At 36.1% G+C, this 20,594-nt stretch overlaps 1 protein-coding gene across 2 annotated transcripts in view; it reads left to right on the forward strand.

Annotated features, from left to right (window-relative positions):
• Positions 1-380: 380 nt before the first annotated feature.
• LOC136031873 (la-related protein 1B-like) overlaps positions 381-20,594 on the forward strand; it is a gene marked incomplete at its 3' end in the record, with an annotated part of 52,596 nt that continues 32,382 nt past the window's right edge. For both annotated transcript variants that reach the window (XM_065711808.1, XM_065711809.1), the window contains 2 exon segments: positions 381-486; positions 16,812-17,367. In XM_065711808.1, coding sequence (XP_065567880.1) covers positions 16,833-17,367 — 535 coding nt within the window.

Below are 20,594 nucleotides of genomic sequence, written 5' to 3' on the forward strand. Positions count from 1 at the left end.
GCATCACAAAAAAAACACTAGTTTGCTCTGATATAAGTTGCTCCAAAGTAGTACTAGAGCTTTTAATTTTCATCCTTACTAATAGCCAAAGACTATTGGTTCGACAGGGTCACTTCCTCAAAAAAAAGAAAGAAAAAAAACATGTATCCTTGACATTCTTTTAGAAAAAAATTGTATCATTTGTTCACTGAAATATACTAAAACATTTTTTAAAGGGTCTCTATCATGCCCAGTTTGCTGATTTCCTATTGAGGTTCGTTTCACCGTTGCATATACCAATTTTTCTTGTCTTTCTTTCTTTAGATATATACGATATTTATTAGATATATAGATATATTGTTGAAGAACCTGAAGTATATTCTTCATTATCATTATTTGTATATAACACGACATCTGACAGCGACTTTTAGCACGTGGTTAAAACGTGCTAGGTTATTGTGTGATAGTTAGATTGGCTCTGGAAATTTATCGAAGACATTCTTCATGGTAATTTTCATCTGGATCTTTTATATGTATTTCATCGAATTGCAGTTTCACACATATTTTGAAATTTTGTTATAGTGAAGGCTTAAGTTCTTTGCTGGAATTTAAGCCCAACAATATAGGCTAAGTTTGGCTACTTATGCTCCACTTATCAAATTGAAATAAGAAAGACAAATATACTGAACTGAAGCTTGGTTTAGGCCTACCCTGAAACTCCCAATAGTTTGAAAATTGCTTTCAGGTAGACTAACCCAGGCTACTATGTATTGGAAATTAAAAAAAGAAATTTTAATTCTAGTATAGAGTTGGGCTTTCAGCACACTCTTTCTCTTCCCTTTTGCAGAGATGTAGACTAGGCTACTTGTAAAGCTTCTAGTCTACTACAAAGTTCCTTTCATCAAGCTTGCTATGAAAGCCAAACAAGGTTTGAAAAGCAAGCCAAAGCCTCTACAAAACTTGCAGCAAGCTTAAAAGCTGACTAAGTATAGCCTGGCAAGCTTAAATCAAGGCTCTTAACAAAAGCCAATAGCAAGTCAAATCCTCAATTTAAGTCTCCAACTGTAAAAATAACCTTGAAACAAGCCAATGGTAATCCTTTGATCAAGCTCTTTTGTAAGTTTAAAATGCTGAAATAGGCTAGCCTAAGCTTGCAAAACAAGCCAGTGTCAGCAGTTCTTAAATAACCTATCTGAACAGTTTCCTACGTTTATCCTAGCACAGGACTAGATTCTCAGAACAATTTGGTCAATGTTGGTATTACCAGAATAATTCTTTTGGGTCATGAAACTATTGATAATAGATGCATTTTGACTTTTTAAATGTCTTTTCTCTCTTGCAAAACTACCTCAAACTCAACCTAACAAAAAAATTGTCTTTAAAAGCCACAGAGCAATTTTCAGTCTTAAAAATGTTAGGAATTTGAAATTTCTTATCAACAAAAATAAAAGTGATTGCAATTCTATATGCATAAATATAAGAATATTTAGGCCAGAATAACTCCATAACAGTGAGTTAAATACCTCTATTAACAATAATTTCATGTCCCAAAAAATTGTTCTGGTAATACCAACATTGACCAACAATTTTTGTTAAGATGACCAAAACACTTCTAGAAGTATAGTGGTTAAATGAATATTTTTGGTAAAATTCTATTTTAGTGACTTTTGGCTATCTTGGAAAGGGGTGCAGTTAGGAAATAAAACTTTCAGGGATGAGTCTATAGGCTAAAGTATGTCACGGGAAGGTATTTTAAAGTACCCACCTCCACTCCTTCTTCCTCTAGAGGACCTGAAATTTGCCTACATGACAAGTGACCTATTGAAATTTTGACAAAACAATATTTTACCATAGTTTTCAGTTACTAGTTGCTTTAGCTCTGAAAATGTAATTCCTGTGATTTAAGTAGAATTCTGAGCCATGTCAATGTTCTTTTTTTCCAAATTTAGGAAATATATTTGCATATCTTTAAAATCTTATAAATTGGGACTGAGCAAAGTTATGAAACAGAAAACGATTTTGTTATACTTCATTCAAGCAGAAGATCTATTTTGCAAGGTTTCACTTTTATAACATACATATTTTTAAAGGTCAGGACCCTCTAGAGGGAGAGGAAGTAAAGGTAGGTACTTCAAATCACCTTCCCATGACATACTTTAGCCTTTTGACCCATCCATGAAAGTTTCATTTTCCTAATTTAGCCCCTTTCTGAGATAGCCAAAAGTCACTGATCTAGAATTTTACCTAAATTATGGTTTTATGTTGGTAAATGAGCATGTTCCTATACCAATTCTCCTGCTCAATATTCCACCACAATTTTTTATTGCTCTGTCATACAACTTTCAAATTTGGGCTGCAGTTAATGATTTTGCCACATGTGTGGTTTGTAGTTTCATAAGAATTTGAACATATAAATTATAATCAGTAGAAATTTAGTGGCAAATCAATGAGCTGTATAGAAGTCTGACAAACAAAGCCTCAGCTAAAAGATAATGCATCATTTTAACAGTACATAGAGAAACATGAATGGTGATTAACACTTGAGCTGACCTTCTGTTGTAACCAATGGATACAAAGGAAAATTCAAGAGAAGTTATAATGTATTGACTTTTATATTCATTGTATTGACCTTTTTATTTTGTATTTATGCTTCCTTTTATAGATGTTTTAACTATAGTAACTAAATTAACTTCTGTTTTTATTGTATTGACCTTTTTATTTATTTATTTTTTCTGGTATTTTAGCCTTATTTTAATCTATGTATGTTTCTTTTCACAGATATTTTAAGCAATAATAGCAGAATAGATATGTGATGTACATACTAGTACCAGTGATTTAAGGTATTGAGATGTACATTTATTAAGAAAAGAAAACAAACACTATTTGCCATTTGCCTGCCAAGGAAGGCAATAAGCTTGTAAGGGCAAGCAAGGTTATCACCCTCAGCTAATTAAAACCACATTCATATCACGCTACTCAATACAAAAGAAACTCAACTGACAAAGGAAGAAAGGAAAAAAAAGAGAAAGGGGAAAAAGACAGAAGAAGACAGAAAAAATTAACAGCAAGTAAATCAAGGAAATGCCTTGAATAGAATGACAACCTGGAAAAGGCTTTACATTAAAATTACTCACAAGATAAAAGAAATCTCTTTACCTGTGACTTGAAAGCTGGAAGACTAGGCACCTTTTTCACACCCTCAGGCAAAATATTCCAACATGGGGACCATAATGGCAAATCACAAAAGATGCCCAAGTAGTACTCCTAAACTCATGAGTGTTATCAGCTTTTCTTGTATTATGATCATGACAGTCTATTAAAAGTAAAAAGATTTTCAAAAGCAGGGGTGAGCAGGCAATTCAAATATTTATATGAGATAATCACAACTTGGTAACCTTGAATTTGGGATACATCCATTAACTTATTCTTTTTAAAATGCTCATGAGCAGGAACATCATCAGAATCATAAAATTCTAATAATAATCTTACAGCTCTATTCTGAAGTTTTTGTACTCTTTTGAAACATGTTACAAAATTACTTGCCCATATAGAGCATCCATAGCTAATATATGGACAAAATATAGAAAAATAAATCATTTTTAGAATCTTTTTTGGGACCAGATTTTTATTTCTTTGCATCACCCCAAGAACTCTGCTTAATTTTTCAGCTATAGCATTTGAATGGTTTTTCCACAACAGATTTTCATCAATTAAAAACCCCAAATATTTATTTAATACAAAAAAAGTCTGATAGGCAGAAAGAAGAAGGAAAAAGGAAGAGATAAACATGAAAGAAACTGACATTTTCGCTATAAAATGCAAAGAGGAAAACAAACATACAAGTAGTGCAACAACATAATTTCATAACTCAAAATTATGCAGTCAGATTTGGCAAACGGACCACTTCAGCCATAGCTCTAATTTTATGGATCTCTCCTGCTGAGTCTTTTCCAAAAATTGTCCTGTTGTTCAACCAGACTTTTCTGTTTCCAAGCTTACTTTTAGTCAAGTCAAGAATCTGTTTCTTTTTTGATGTTAGGTACTTGGTAAAAAATATTTCTGACCAAGCAAGTTTCAACTTACATGAAAACACTTTTCTTGCAGTTTCAGCAGACTTGAACACAACCAACACAGGTACAGGACACTTTTTGCATTTACAATGGTGTCCAAATCAGTAAAATTTGCTCGAAATTTAAATACAGAAATTATTGCAGTTCAAGAAAAATCAGAAATTTGCATTTTATCTGTAACTAGCTGTTGGGATGGTACTTCGCGCCACCCCAACACCTAGTTGGTGGGGGCGCTTCACGCCCCCCAAGCCCCCCCGCGCGCGTAAGTTGTTACGCGCCATTGTAGTTGTGTCCCTGTGTACCACCTATGAATATGGATAGATTTATATATGTGTTTTGAACTATGTAAAACTTGCGAATATACAACATTCTTGGCTTTCCCATTGTCTCTGCATGTACAAAGCCTTATGTACTTATAATGATGTCATATGCAAGCGCTCTTTTTAAAAACAAAGAAACATGCATACACAGAACTCGTTTATATATAGATAGATAGATACAATACAAATTAACTGCATAAAACTTGCGAATATACAGCATTCTTTGCTGTCCAATTGTCACTACATATAAATAGATTGTCAGGTTTACCAACCCTCAAACATGCAACATACAATTGTCCATGGGAAAAACAATAAGTATTAAGATCTATACCACATTTTTCTAATGATTGACCTTGAGCTTTGTTGATGGTGATTGCAAATGCTAATCGAATTGGGAATTGCAATCTTTTAAATTGAAAAGGCAGATCCGTTGGAATCATAGGAATGCAAGGAATAAGAACAGCCTCACCCTCAAAAGGCCCTGTCAAGATTGTGGCCTCTGTTATGTTTTCATTGTTTTTTTATTGCGAGTTGCGTGCCATTGCAAAGCTTTGGTGGGTTGATATTTCTTAACAGCATTATTGGTACACCTATTTTTAGTTGTAGCATGTGTGGTGGAAACCCTGAAAGATCAACAGAATTTAAAAATTCAGATGGATAATTAACCACCTCATTTGGTTCCAAAACTGTGTTGACTGACTTGTAAAACTTAGCCATTTATTATTTTTATAGTTGTTTGGAATATTCGTAAATACTTTTTCAATCAATTCATTTTTGGACGTCACTAAATTACAGAATTCAGCAGGTAGTTGTATACATCCTGAAATTGAGTCTACTGGGAGCTTTCCATTTCCAATTGCCAGCAATTGATCTGGAAATTTTTGACCAGAGTCATCGTTTGCAATCGGACAAGCAAATTTGTAGTTAATTTTAATGTTTTTACGTGTGCCCATAAATTAGAATTTTTCAGTCAAGCATTCATTTTGTCTGCAGGGGTTGATCTAGGTATTATTGGTAATGTTTGCCTGAAATCTCCTGCAATGCCAGAATTAGTTTTATCACAAACGTTTTACCAGTACCTCCTGGTGCATCCAAAAAGAAAATTTCTCCAACATTGTTATCAACACAATGCATTATCATACCATAAATGTCTTTTTATTCTGACATTAACTTGGAAATGTTATTTTGTACATACAACAATAGATCACTCATACTGTAACTTTGTTCACGATCCAATTCTACACATGTCAAAACAGCAGCAGTATGATTAGGTGAAGGCATTCTCAAATCCTGAAGAGGTTTGTTTGCCATACATACGCACAAATCTTGTATAATGACTAAAGTGTAGTTATAAATTTCTGATGTAAAATCAAAAGTCATATCTGACATCTCTAACCATTTTCGATGGAGTATATCTTCAGACATTTTGATTTATATTTTCCCCATAACTCTGTTGGAGCTGAACGAGAGCAAGTTGTTAGAATGATTCCAAACAATGCACAAATTTGACTTGGAGTTGACGTTTTGCACGCGTCATTGATGCAGTTATCCCAGTGTTGGTCATTCTCCAATAAATTCAGAGCTTGGCATGCACTACAGTAAGTGTCATGTATAGTACCGTTTACAGTTCTCAAATACTCAAAGGATGTTGGACCGGGTACATTCACCAAAAGCAGGCGTAGAAAGAAGCATTCATGTTGATTGGGGTGAACGGCGTAGAGTCTTCCTATTGTGGTATCTTTGAAGATGGTAGGTTGGCCATTGACTGACTTACCCTGTTTTCGACGTTCAAATACTTTATTTTTAGTATTCCATGTGTAATACGAAGGCACTTCAGTATACAGCAGTTTTTTGCAAAAGAATCATTTTTGCAAAGCAAAAAGAAACCGGTTAACTTTGTATCTCGTGGATTCAGGGCTCTTTGTTGCACGTTGGTTTCCGAGAAATAAACACGTTTACCATTCTGTAAATGTACCGCTAAGTGAACAACAGCTGGACTACGTTCATGTATCGGGAATGAAAGAATTTGCCAAACAGCTTCATTACTGCTTATGTATCTTCCAGCCTGATATTGTGCGATTTCGTTGATATCTTTGATTTCGGGCTGCAAGCCACATATGTATTTGATTGCCTTTACGAAGTTACAGTATTCAACGTTTATGTGTGCATTAAATGTTTTTGATAATAATGGGGAATATGGAGCAACCCACTGGTTATCTACTTCAATGGTGGTACTGTTACGCTTCTTTATTATTGCTGTTTTACCGCCATCTTCAGTAGATCTTCTATATTGTGGGTAATCATCATTGCCAGTAATAGTGTTGGATACTAAAAGTCAAGGATATTGCTTTTTGCTATATCCTGAAGCATTCATGAAACAACTGAGCGTTTCGCTTATAAAGTATAATATCTCGAGGTAAAAACTGATCACCGACCATAACGATGGCCACTTCGTCGATAGTTGGAGCATTGTATCTACGCACATGTTGGCCAGGAGGCGTTTTGTCAGCGGAAATAACAATTTTATGCGTATCAGTAGGCATCAAATCGATGGCTGTTTTGAACAGACGCACTAAATTATTATTTTCGTGGAAAAGATGTTGCAATTGGGAAACGATTGTCCTTTCAACGTTGGGAGAAATTTTGCAACGTGCATTCAATTCAGAATTTCTATCACTGATGAAGTACAATTGTAAAAATTTATGATTCTCGCCTGAGATTGGTAGAAGGGACCCTGCTCTATGATAAATTTGCGCTTTTACTTTGAAAATAGACCTAAATTGATCTGGATTTTCGATTTGGGCTCCAAACGACGTCATTTGGAAACATGAGTTATATTTTCTGATTTGTTTCAAAAAATGCTTAGATTCTGACGTAGTTCCAGTAAGGAAAGTCTTCAATGGCTCTGGTGGTGCAGCCAATAGAGTAAGTTTAACTTTTCCTGAGGCGCAACACATTCCCATTGTTTCACCATTGAATTTCAAGGCCTTGCAATAGGGACAAATTTTAGACATAGTTCCGATTTGAACACATCTACTCAAGCTATAATTATCGACTGGGCTGTACCTGAATGCCAGGCAATAACTTTCAGGTTGCTCTGATTCCTTGGCACGCTTTCTTTTCTTACTTTCTCTTTCAGCAGCAAGCCTGATTTCTTGCTGTTTTTGTGATTCCTCGGCACGCCTTCTTTTTTCACTTTCTCTTTTAGCAGCAAGTCTGCTTTCGCGTTGCTCTGGTAGTTCCTCGGCACGCTTTCTGTTCTTTCTTTCTCTATCAGCCTGAAGCCTGTTTCCTTGCTGTTCTTTTGATTCCTCAGCACGCTTTCTTTTCTGACTTTCTCTATCAGCAGCAAGTTTTTTGGCATAGACTCTTTGAGCATCTTCCTTGGCTGTTGCCATTGTAAGTTCATCAGTCATTTTAAAGTTAAACATTAATAGATTTCTACGTGAACGCATGTCTTATATATCTTTAATGACGTCACCGTCATAACAAAAATGACAACAACTAACTTCATGACGTCAGTCAACACACAAACATGACGTTACCTGACAGACACATCCACAGATAACTTATTTTTATATATATAGATAGATAAGTTGTCTGTGTGTGTGTGTGTCTGTCGAGTGACGTCATGTTTTTGTGTCGACTGACGAAATTACAGACCGGGACATCAGGATACAAATGACGACCGAGACACCGGCACATAGGGAATATAAATGACGACCAGGACACTCAAAGAGAAAGCGACCGGGACGCAAGGAATGTTTGATTAGCAATCACCATCAACAAAGCACTGGGACACAAATGACGAACGGGACACAGGGAGTATAAATGACGACCTGGACATAAGTAAAAAAAAAAAAAACTAAAAAAAAGGTAAAAACTACAAAAAAACTAAAAAGAAAAAAAAACTAAAAACTAATGAAAAGACTAAAAAAGCTAAAAAACTGAGAAAACTAAAAAAGAAAAAAATAAAAAAATGAAAAATATGAAAAATAAAGGAGAAAAACAGAACTAAAAAAAAATTAAAAATAAAAAAAACTAAAAAGAAAAGAGAAAAAAAACTAAAAAAGTAAAAACCAAAAAAAAACTAAAAAGAAAAAAAGGGGAAAAATACAAAATTTATTTCATCATATACCATTTCAAAAACGAATGTATATACAGACCGGGACACCGGGATACAAATGACGACCGGGACACAGGGACACAACTACAACGGGGACGCCGGGGGCACAGGAGGATATATAAATGACGACGGGGACACATAAATAATGAGCTAAATGTTGCTGTCATTATTGACAATGAACCCCAGAGTCTTCTGTGCAAAGGACTAGTTCAGACCACACTTTAAGGTGGGATATCTCCTACCTCCCCATGTTTTAAGACAGGTATTAAGGTTCTGGAAGACATACAGAGATGTGCCATTAAAATGGTATCTGGCATGTAGGAACTCTCTTACCCTGTAAAACTAGCGAAACTGAAACTTCCAACACTTCTGTACCATCAGCAGAAACTTCTAAATAAGTTTAGCTAAACCACAGTCTTTACTTAGTTCTTTTCTTCTGGAAATGTCAATGATTGGGTCAAATTCTCTGAATATGCAGCTATTGCTGACTGTTGATATTTTCAGATGAAGACTGGAGCTTCACAAGGAAAAATCCTTAGATTGTTTCAAGCTGTAATTTAAGGCAATGCCATACTTTGAAAATGCTTTGACTAGGTTCAGTAATATCATATCAACCAGAGATTATTTTAATTTGCACTTTGGAGTAAAATAAAGGTCCATACTGGATCTCTTGTGTTCTCTGTTAAGGATGGTAAGCTTTTGTCAATGTGCTAAGGCCCAGTGACATACTGTAAGAGGTCTACTGAAGGGATGTAATTTAAGCCTACTCAGTAACAGTGACCACAAGGTAGGTATGTTCTATGATGACCATTCTTCAGTGATTCGAACCTGACACCACCACACAAAAAACAACTTTGGATTGAGTATGTGAAATGGTTGGCTATGACAACCAGCATCAGCCTCCAAGCAAGACACTTGTATGGTGATGTTGGTATCAGTGGGTGAATGGGAAGCCACTGTTTTAGCTTGAAGACTCTTTGAGTCATCAACAACATGCTTAGAGAAGAAATGTTGCCGCTTTTTTTTATTAACAGGTGGTTTTGAAAGCTTATGCCTTTAGCCTTTTTTTACTTGCTGGCTTGAATGTTTGCTAATGAGGGGGCTATTTGGTTGTGCATTATATTTGTAGGCCAGCATCATGTCACTAAAGTTGTGTCTGAAAACTAGTGTTGGCAACTGCAGGCACTCTAGTCTCTTGTTGTAAGGGAGATCATGTAGGCCAGCTATACACTTTTTCGCATGTCTTTGAAATCCCTCAATTAGGCTAGTATCATTCTTATAGGAATAGGGGGGAAAACATGCATAAAAAGCCAATACAAGTCTGACCATAGCCTTTAAAAGATTTTTTTGTGGAATCACTTGGTTATAGTGCATTTGAGGAGACCTATGCTTGAATTTGCTTTTAAGACTGTTTATTGCTGGGGGCCATGGAATTTTAGTTGTTCATCTTTTAGTATTCCTAAATCTTTTTTTTGTGACTTATCCTAAGTAATGAATTTGACATTGAAGTGGGATTATAGTTGTTGTACTTACAACAATGGCAATTGCTACCAAAGTAAAGAAAACTGCACTTTGATGTGTTGAACTCAATTAGCCAATAATTACCTTAAATTGCAGTTGCCAGAAATAGGATGATCCTGTAGCTGGTGGTCATTGATGATAGCGTGCTAACTGAGCAGGTGAATCCCAAACTAATCACCTGAGCTTTTTGCAAGCCCTCTGCCCATTTTCATGGCACTTGGTATTAACCAAGTGACATATAGCACTTGCATATTCTGTTGGTCTGTGTCCTGGTTTTGCTATTTTAGGTACTTCCAGGTAAGCTAGGACGATGAAATTTTGCAGGCGTATCAGGGACCGGACCAGATTAAATTAGAAATAGTTGTTTTTTTTGCAATTTGACCATCTGGGGGGGAGTAGGGGGTTGGTTAATTTGAAAAAAAATGAAATAACTGGAACGGATCCGCTCTCTTTGGGGGAGTTGGAGGAGGAGGGTTAATTCTAAAAAAATGAGGTATTTCTAAATTACGAAGGAGTGATCGGATCTTAATGAAATTTGATGTTTAGAAGGATATCGTGTCTCAGAGCTCTTATTTTAAATCCCGACCGGATCCGGTCGAGGGGAAATTGGGGGGCAAAACCTAAAATCTTGGAAAACGCTTAGAGTGGAGGGATCAGGATAAAACTTAGTGGGAAAAATAAGTACAAGTCTTAGATACGGGATTGATATAATCAGAACGGATCTGCTCTCTTTGGGGGAGTTAGGGGGAGTCTTGATTCTAAAAAATTAGAAAAAACGAAGTATTTTTAACTTACAAAAGAGTGATCGTATCTTGATGAAATTTCATATCTAGAAGGACCTCGAAACTCAGATCTCTAATTTTGAATCCCGGCCGGATCCAGTGTTACTAGGGGGGGGGGGGGGCTGGAAATCTTGGAAAACGCTTAAAGCAGAGAATTCAGAATGAAACTTGATGGAAAGAATAAGCACAAGTCCAAGATTGGTGACTGACATAACTGGACCGGATCCGCTCTCTTTGGTGGAGTGGGGGGGGGGATAATTTGTAAAAACTAGAAAAATTGAGGCATTTGTAACTTATGAACGGGTGATCAGATCTTGATGAAATCTGATATCTAGAAGGATCTTGTGTTTTAGAACTCTCATTTTCAGTTCCGACCAGACCTGGAGATATTGAAGGGAGTTGGAGGGGGAAATCCTAATCGGATCTTAATGAAACTTGATAAATAGAAAAATCTTATGTCTCAGATGCTCCATTTCAATTCGGATCGGATCCGGGGACATAGAGGGTTGGAGGGGGGAAACAGAAATCTTGGAAACCGGAAATCTCGGAAAAGCCTTGAGTGGAGAGATCAGGATGAAACTTGATGGGAAGAATAAGCACAAGTTATAGATACGAGATTGACATAATTGCTACGGATCCGTTCTCTTTGGGGAGCTGGGGGTTGTTAATTTCGAAAAATCAGAAAAACTGAGTTTTTTTTTTAGCTTAAGAACGGGTGACCGGATCTTAATGAAATTTGATATTTAGAGGTATATCATGTCTCAGAGCTCTTATTGTAAATCCCGACCAGATCGTTTGACATTGGGGGGAGTTGGAGGGGGAAAGCGGAAATCTTGGAAAACGCTTATAAATGTCGTAGATACGTGATTAACGTAACCGGACTGGATCCGCTCTTTTTGGGGAAGTTAGGAGATGGGGTTCAGTGCTTTGGCGAGTTTGGTGCTTCTGGACGTGCTAGGATGATGAAAATTGGTAGGTGCGTCAGGGAGCTGCACAAATTGACTTGATAAAGTCGTTTTCGCGATTCGACCATCTGAGAGGCTGAAGGGAGAGAAAAAATTAGAAAAATTGAGTTATTTTTAACTTACGAGTGGGTGATTAGATCTTAATGTATTTTGATATTTTGAAGGACCTCGTGACTCAGAGCTCTTATTTTAAATCCCGACCGGTATTAAGCCTCTGATTTTCTTTTTAAAGCGATCTATTGATTCTTAGAATTTCGCTAGAGCTCATACCATATGAGCTCTTGGCTCTTCCGACCTCGTCACAAGTGCCATATGAGCTCTTAGCTCTTGTTGAATTTAAAAATGGTCACACCGCAGACTTTGTTGCTCAGCAGGTCTGAACAACTTGGAGTCATGTGCATAGAAAGTAATGTGGTTTTTTATTCCATTCACCATATCATAGATATATGTAAGGAATATAGTAGGACCCAAAACAGTGCCCTAGGTTACTCCACTTACAACATCAGATACTCTGGAGTAACTGCAAGTAAGGAGCAACATTAAAACTTAAACAAACAGAAATGACTCCGTATATAAAAGGGGTTGACCCCTCCTCAACGCCTGGCTCTTAATGTTAAAGTTTGACTCTTTCTCTCAGCTCTACTTTTTAAAACAATAAAAAAAACTTTTAGAATAAAGAGCGAGGCGTTGACGAGGGGTCAACCTTTTTATGGCACTTGATATTAACCAAGTGACATATAGCAATCGCAAATTCTGTCGGTCTGTCTGTTGGTCTGTCTGTCGGTCCCGGTTTTGCTACTTTAGGTAGAGTGCTACTTTTTTATGTTAGGTGCTACTTTAGGCACTTCCAGGTAAGCTAGGACGATAAAATTTGGCAAGCGTATCAGGGACCGGACCAGATTAAATTAGAATCATTTTCCCGATTTGACCATCTGGGTGGGGGAGTGGGGGGCCGGTTAATTCGGAAAAAATAGAAATAATGAAGTTTTTTAACTTATGAGTGGGTGATGGGATCTTAATGAAATTTGATGTTTGGAATGATATTGTGTCTCAGAGCTCTTATTTTAAATCCCGACCGTATCTGGTGACATTGGGGGGAGTTGGAGTAGAGACCTAAAATCTTGGAAAACACTTAGAGTGGAGGGATCGGGATGAAACTTGATGGGAAAAATAAGCACAAGTCCCAGATACATGATTGACATAATTGGAACGGATACGCTCTCTTTGGGGTAGTTGGAGGGGGGGGGGGGGTAATTCTGAAAAAATAGAAAAAATGAGGTATTTAAAACTTACGAACGGGTGATCAGATCTCAATGAAATTTGATGTTTAGAAGGATATTGTGTCTTAGAGCTCTTATTTAAATCCCGACCGGAACTGGCGACATTAAGGGGAAGTTGGGAGGGGGAAACCTAAAACTTGGAAAACATTCAGAGTGGAGGGATCGGGATGAAACTTGGTGGGAAATATAAACAGAAGTCCTAGATACATGATTGACATAAACGGAACGGACCCGCTCTCTTTGGGGTAGTTGGGGGGGGGGGTATTTCTGAAAAATTAGAAAAAATAAGGTATTTTTTTACTTCGAACGGGTGATCGGATCTCAATGAGATTTGATATTTAGAAGGATATCGTGTCTCAGAGCTCTTATTTTAAACCCGACCGGATCTGGTGACATTGGGGGGGAGGTGGGAGGGGGAAACCTAAAACTTGGAAAACACTTTGAGTGGAGGGATCGGGATGAAACTTGGTGGGGAAAATAAGCACAAGTCCTAGATAAATGATTGACATAACTGGAACGGATCCGCTCTCTTTGGGGTAGTTGGGGGAGGGGTTAATTCTGAAAAATTAGAAAAAAAACTAAAACCTTTTATTAAAAAAACCTAAAATCATGGAAAACGCTTAGTTTGGAGGAATCGGGATGAAACTTGGTGGGAAAAATAAGCAGAAGTCTTACATACGTGATTTGCATAATTGGAACGGATCGGCTCTATTGGGGGGAGGGGTTAATTCTGAAAAATAAGAAAAAATGCCGTATTTTTAACTTACGAGGGAGTGATCGGATCTTCATGAAACTTCATATTTAGAAGGACCTCGTAACTCAGATCTTTATTTTAAATCGATCAAGCGTAATTGGGCGGGGGGCAGTTGGGGGGGATGGGAAATCTTAGAAAATACTTAAAGCGGTGAGATCAGGATGAAACTGGATGGGAAGAATAGAAGCCTGTCTAAGATACGTGACTGACATAACCGGACGAGGATCTGCTCTCTTTGGTGGAATTGGGGGGGGGGTAATTTTGAAAATTAAGGTTTCTTTAACTTACGAAAGGGTGACCAGATCTCAATGAAATTTGATATTTAGAAGGATCTTGTGCTTTAAAGTTCTGATTTTAAATTCTGACCAGATCCTGTGACATTGGGGGGAGTTGGAGGGGGAAAACGGAATTCTTGAAAAACTTGAACATTGGGGTATTTTTATCTTACGAATAGATGGTCGGATCCTAATGAAATTTGTTTTTTAGAAGGAATTCATGTCTCAGAGCTCTTATTTTAAATCCCGACCAGATCTTTTGACATTGGGGGGAGTTGGAGGGTGAAATCTTGGAAAAACACTTGGAGTGGAGGAATCGGGATGAAGCTTGGTGGATAGAATAAACAAATGTCCTTGATACGTGATTGACAGAATCGTGCTGGATTCGCTCTCTTTGGGGGATTTGGGGGGAGGGGTTCAGTGAGTTGGCGAGTTTCGTGCTTCTGGACGTGCTAGGACGATGAAATTTGGTAGGCGTGTTAGGGAGCTGCACAATTTGACTTGGTAAAGTCGTTTTCCCAGATTCGACCATCTGGGGGGCTAAAGGGAGAGGACAAATTAGAAAAAATTAGGTATTTATAACTTACGAGTGGGTGATCGGATCTTAATAAATTTTTATATTTAGAAGGACATCGTGACTCAGAGCTCTTATTTTAAATCCTGACCGGCATTAAGCCTCTTATTTTCCTTTTTAAATCAATCTATTGATTCATAGAATTTTGTTAGAGCTCATACCATATGAACAAGTGCCATATGAGCTCTTAGCTCTTTTTTATATACGGAATAATTTCTGTTCGTTTAAGTTTTAATGTCGCTTGAGGCATGCTTAATGTCGCTAGAGGCATGCAATTGCTATTTTATTCGTTTGTGTCAGCCCATCTTTCCATTACTGTTTTACTTGTAACTGCCACATGTCATGTTATTACACAGCATGTCTGATGCAAGCTTGTCTTGCCACACCTTGCAATTGTAGACCTCGTTGATTTTGCTGAAATCAAAGAAAATACCATGTTAATCTACAATCTAAAATCATCTTTTGTTATGATTGCTTAGCTCAAACTTAAATCAAGCAAAATTAGCAACTTTGCCATCTAACGGTTAACTGGAAAGTAAAGGCCATTTTATATCAAGTTTGCAATGACTGTTATAAAAAAGTAAAACTTTACTTAGATAGTGCTCAACAATATAATATTATGCTTATTAACATTATAAAATTATTCAAACTAAGTTAAGATAAGGGTTGTAGACACTTTCCCAAACTGGGGATCCTTTACGGCCTTCCTTTTACCAAGCAGTCTTATCAGTGTTCTATCTACTACTGGCAATCTTTTATTTTATTATTGGTTTTGGTATCTTAGATAGTGATGAACTATGATGGGTAAAACTTTCAAGAATGGACCCAGAGCCTATACTATGCCCTGGTCTTTGGAAGTAACTGCCTCCACTGCTCCCATCTTCAATTAGCATTGGCATTCAATGGATTAAAAAATTTTTTGTTTTAAATAACTGAAACTTTCAATAATAGATCTATAGCACAAATTAGACCCAAGAAAAATTTATTTAGCCTCACCTTTGCTGGATCCTGATCCGTAAAGTTAAAAATAAGTGAAAAACATACCATGTATTAAATTTAAAAAAAAAACTAATTAAGGAATAAAATTTAAAACAAGTGTCCTACATATTTCCACTATGGGGTCAGCCCATATCAGATCAACACAGCTCGCAGTTCAACTTTGTCAGACTTAACTAAAGTAACTACCACAAATCGCCATTTAAATGAAATTACCACAAATTAAGTAACATACAATAAATCTCCATCAATAAATAAATGAATCTAAAAACGAACAGAAATTGAAATAAATAACTAAGTCAAACTCGAAACGGGCAAAAATTTACATGATGAGGGCTGACAGCCCCCTTGCATTCTCAAGACCAGAATATAATTTGCACTTTACTGAAAACAAAGTACGTTAAATATGTTTTCACTTTTTTTACTTTATTAAATAGAAAGTTACTAAAACCTTAAAGAATAAATATCAGTATATGTAAATTAAACTGACAATCCATGGTTATCTGTATTTTTTTTTTCAACAAAATGCGAATTATGTTCTGGTTTTGAGAAGACATGTGGGCTGTCAGCCCTACTTGTGTTAATTTTGCTCATTTTGAGTTTGATTTGGTTATTTCTTGTAATTTCTGTTTTTTTTTATTTTCACTTATTTATTGATGGCGATTTGGGGTATTCTTACACTTGGAACATTATTTGAATTCGTCTTTGCTCATTTTTGCTTTATGGAGCTCTTTACTTTTCTTGAAAAAAACTTGTTTTGTGGGAAGTTTTTTTTAAAATTTATATATACAAATGTCCATAATATGTCCAAAATGTTACCATTAACGTCCAAAATACCTTTTTTTTCTCCTTGGATTTATTCAGCATTGCCAGTCAACTTTTTCAGTCTGAGTCAAGGTCTGATGATGACAGTTTAGGTCAGGTTATGTTAAATAAAGTTTTTAACCCATTTCTGAGATGTATAACCTAATGTCACATAACCTAACTTTTACCATGAAAGCTTGCATAAGACTGAAAAAGCTGATTCATTAAGCTAATTTAATCCAATCAGAGAAAAAGACACACACACACACACACATATATATATATATATATATATATATATATATATATATATATATATATATATATATATATATATATCATTGATTCATTTCCTGTTTTTGTAGGGAGAGGTTTAATTTTAAGAAATGACGTCTTATGCCTCAATTGTTGGGCCTGCTCAGGCTGAAGAGCATCAACAGGAGCCAGTAAAGGTGAAACCTGAAGTGACAGTGAAAGAGACTGAAAATTATGCAAATGGCACATCTTCCAGTCAAGACGAACATTGGGAAGAAGTAAAAGGGAAAGCAAAGAAAGAAATTCGCAGCAAACAAAAATCACGAATGAATGATAGACAAGGTCGTGGTTATAGACGTTATGATCAGCCAAAGAAATCTGAAAATGGCATAAAAAAAGGAGAGACTAATGTTAAAAAGTCTGTGCCAGAAGGTGAAAGAAGTGTAAATGAAGATGCTAAAGCAAGTGAAAGTGAACTTGATGAAAGTGAAAAAGCGACAGAGCAAAAACAAATAAAACCTTTTATTCCAGCTCCTCCTCCATCAGTTAACCCATGGACAAAGAGGCAAACAGAGGCTAATGTACCAAAAAGGACTATGTCTCCCAAAAAAGTGTTGCCTCCTTCAAGTCAACAAGTTGTATACGTTGGTTCTAAAAGCAAGAATGGTATGATTCTCTTATTTCTGAAAAATAACAAACAATTTGATGCACTAATATTGTGTTTAAATATTGCAGAGAAAATAAACAATTCTGTCAATTTTAAGTATTAAATAACAAAGAGGTAAAAATGATTATAATTTTGATGGTGACTAAAACAATAGCATCTATATTGGTCACCATACCTACAGATAGGTAAGATAATACCCTTTCCCTTCACAATTAAATGAAAGTATCTCCTCTCCTCCACCAGAAAGTAACAGATCAACTGGTCAAAAACTTGGTTTGGGTGCAAAAATTTTTTAGCACAAAAAACATTTCTTCATTGGAAGAAAAGAGCTGAATTCAGCATTTCTCTATATTTCCTTTAATTCTGAATTTTCTTATCCAGTGAAACAATTATGCAAACCTATTGGTATTACAATTTCAAGTTTTTGAAAATAATCTCTATAAACCTCTTGAAATATATATATTTTTTGTTTAAAATTTAGAGGTGCTTTTAGCATGTTTTAAGAACAAATTCAATTGATACATCAACATAAATTTGACAGGGTATTGGAGGACTCCCCCCTCTCCAGATTGCTGTGATGACTTCTCCCCAATCCTAGGAAACTGTGATAACCCGAATTGTTATAGGTGTATTCAGTTCCAACCATTAATGGAGTTGAGGGTGGGGGATATTGGAGGGTTTTTTATGCTAGGGGAAGATTAAAATACTACTTGTGCACATTCTAAATCAAAACGAAAATCGAAAGAGATACCTTGAAACACAAAGCAAGAAGGTAGTAATGTCTGGTTCTTTTAAATATCGTTTATTATCTGTTATATATTTTAGTTCATTTTTTGTTCACCTCTTATGATCTCTTTTTATTGAAGCTGGTTTATTCTTGTTTTTGCTTTTTTCAGTCTTTCCTCTGCTTCTAAAATTCCTCAAATATTTTTGTTTTGTTTGTTTTGAAAACTTTCTTTTTGGAAACACAGTTGCTCAGTGAAGGTGTTTGTCTAAACTTGTGTATGTCCCTTATTTTGTTCATTGATTGAAAGGGTTCCTTGCTTTGGTTCCTTTTCTTTGTTTAATTATAAATATGTTCTACTGATTTAAGTTACAAGGTCATAGACAGATTCATTTGTGTAAAGCCATGAATAATTTATCTGTAGGCTCCTATATGGTGACCTCTTCAATTTAGTCACATTATTTTCTGATTTTTTTTTTCCAAAATACATAACCCTTAAGTCATTTTTATGGCACTTGGTATTTACCAAGTGACATATAGCAATCTCGATTTCTTTTGGTGTATTGGTCCCTTTTTTGCTAGTTTGGGCACTTTCAGATAAGCTAGGACAATGAAAGTTGTCAGGCGTATTAGGGACCAGACGCGATTAAATTAGAAAGGCTTGTGGTCTAGGGGAATGATTCTTGCTTAAGGTGCAACGGGTCTCAGGCTCGAATCTTGGACTACCCACAATACGTAAAATTTATTTCATTGTTCCAGCTTTTTTTCAAATTTATATTTGTTTTTTTGTGTACATTTAAGTCAAATCTGGTGTTTGTTCTTTTTTTAAGGCCATGTTTTCATATTTACACAGTTATGACATATAAGGAATCACAATTTCTGTTGGTCTGTTGGTCTTGGTTTTGCTAGTTTGGGTACTTCCAGATAAGGAAGGACGACGTAATTTGGCAGGCATATCAGGGACCAGACCAGAGTAAATTAGAAATAATCATTTTTAAGGCTGTACAAGAAAAGTGTTGTTTTTTTTTGGCAGGTAATAAAGGGGTAAAATAACTAATGGTTTTGTATCTCGAATAAATATAAAACCTACGAGATACATCGTTGTTTACAAATCTAATTGATGGGATAATTTGTTGATGTGAAAGCTAAGATATTGGAAATCAGGAAAAAGACCTACACAAGGGGAGGAATAAAAGGCAGGTTTCACTCGTAGAAGTCACTCTAGAAGTATTTGAAAACTCCCTTTTTGTTTTATTAACCCACCCTCCCCTCTCTTTCCTCAAAGGCCACAACTGTGTGCATGTACAAGAAAAGGCTTTACCAGTCATATGTTGTTGGTCCTGATTAAAAGACCCAGCAGATTGGTGTAATGGGCAATAAGAGGAATTCCTCAATTCTCATTTCCTTAGTTAATCTGGAGCACGACAGTTAATATTCCTTAGTTAATTTGGAGCAGGGATTAACTTAGTTAATCTAGATTGTAGTGTAAAAAAAAGAAAACTCCAGGAATGAAAAATTGATTTCTCCAAAAAAAATTTCTTTACTCACACATGCAGACAGTGGAGGAGAAAGATCCCCTCTGAAAACCGGTTCAAAGTGCTCTCTGAAGGAATCTTGAGGTTTGTGCCGCTTGAATCCTTTGATATCTCTTGAAACAGTGGTCACAGCTAAAAGTTTTTGGCTTTACCCATGGGTGAACATACGCACGGTCCTTTGGACGGCAGAAGGGGGGGGGCTTCCCAATGTTGGTATTTGTGGTTTCATATTAGGTAATATATACTAGATAAACGAGTATCTGTAATTTCAACTGCAATTTTACGGGTAAAAGATTCTGTGTCGAGTATTAATCTTACATTAATGGGGAATAATTGAATGTTCTTTGTTCTGAAAACAATTTCAGTCTAATTGCATGAATGGATTCTGATATGACATGTTAAGGCGAGCTTTGACGTATGAGTACAAAAGGAACAGTACCTAAGAGTTATGAAGTATTTAAAGAATTTTTTTCAACTGAAAGTAAGGAGCGAGCAGAAATTACTCCGTATATGAGTGTTCATGACTTATATGAAGTTTTTTAGTACTTGAAAAAAGCTTCTTATTCGAATCAAAAAGCCGTGTGTTTCAGGAGTCATTCTTAAAGTGTTGGGACAGAGTCAAGCTTTGTGTAAAGAGCAAGGGAAGAGGAGAGTAACCTCCCTCATATATGGAAAAATACTCTGATACTCATATACTCCCTCATATACTTCTGTTTGTTTTAAGTTTCAATGTTGCTTCTTACTTTCAGCTGAAAAAAACTTACCTTTTCTATTTAGTTTCTGGCTTTTTTTTTCAAATCATGCCATGAAATCCTCCTTCCCCCTGTGTTAAATTTCCCCTGGAAAATTTTGGAAAATTGCCCCTCCCCGAAAAATTTCCGAGTATTTCCCAATAACAAATACTATATGTCAACACTGGGAAAGTTGCATACATTACAGCCCCTTTTCCGGGGCTCTACGGGGTCAA

The sequence above is a fragment of the Artemia franciscana genome, chromosome 10 (assembly GCF_032884065.1).
Source record: "Artemia franciscana chromosome 10, ASM3288406v1, whole genome shotgun sequence".
In the NCBI taxonomy this organism is placed as follows: Eukaryota; Metazoa; Arthropoda; class Branchiopoda; order Anostraca; family Artemiidae; genus Artemia; species Artemia franciscana.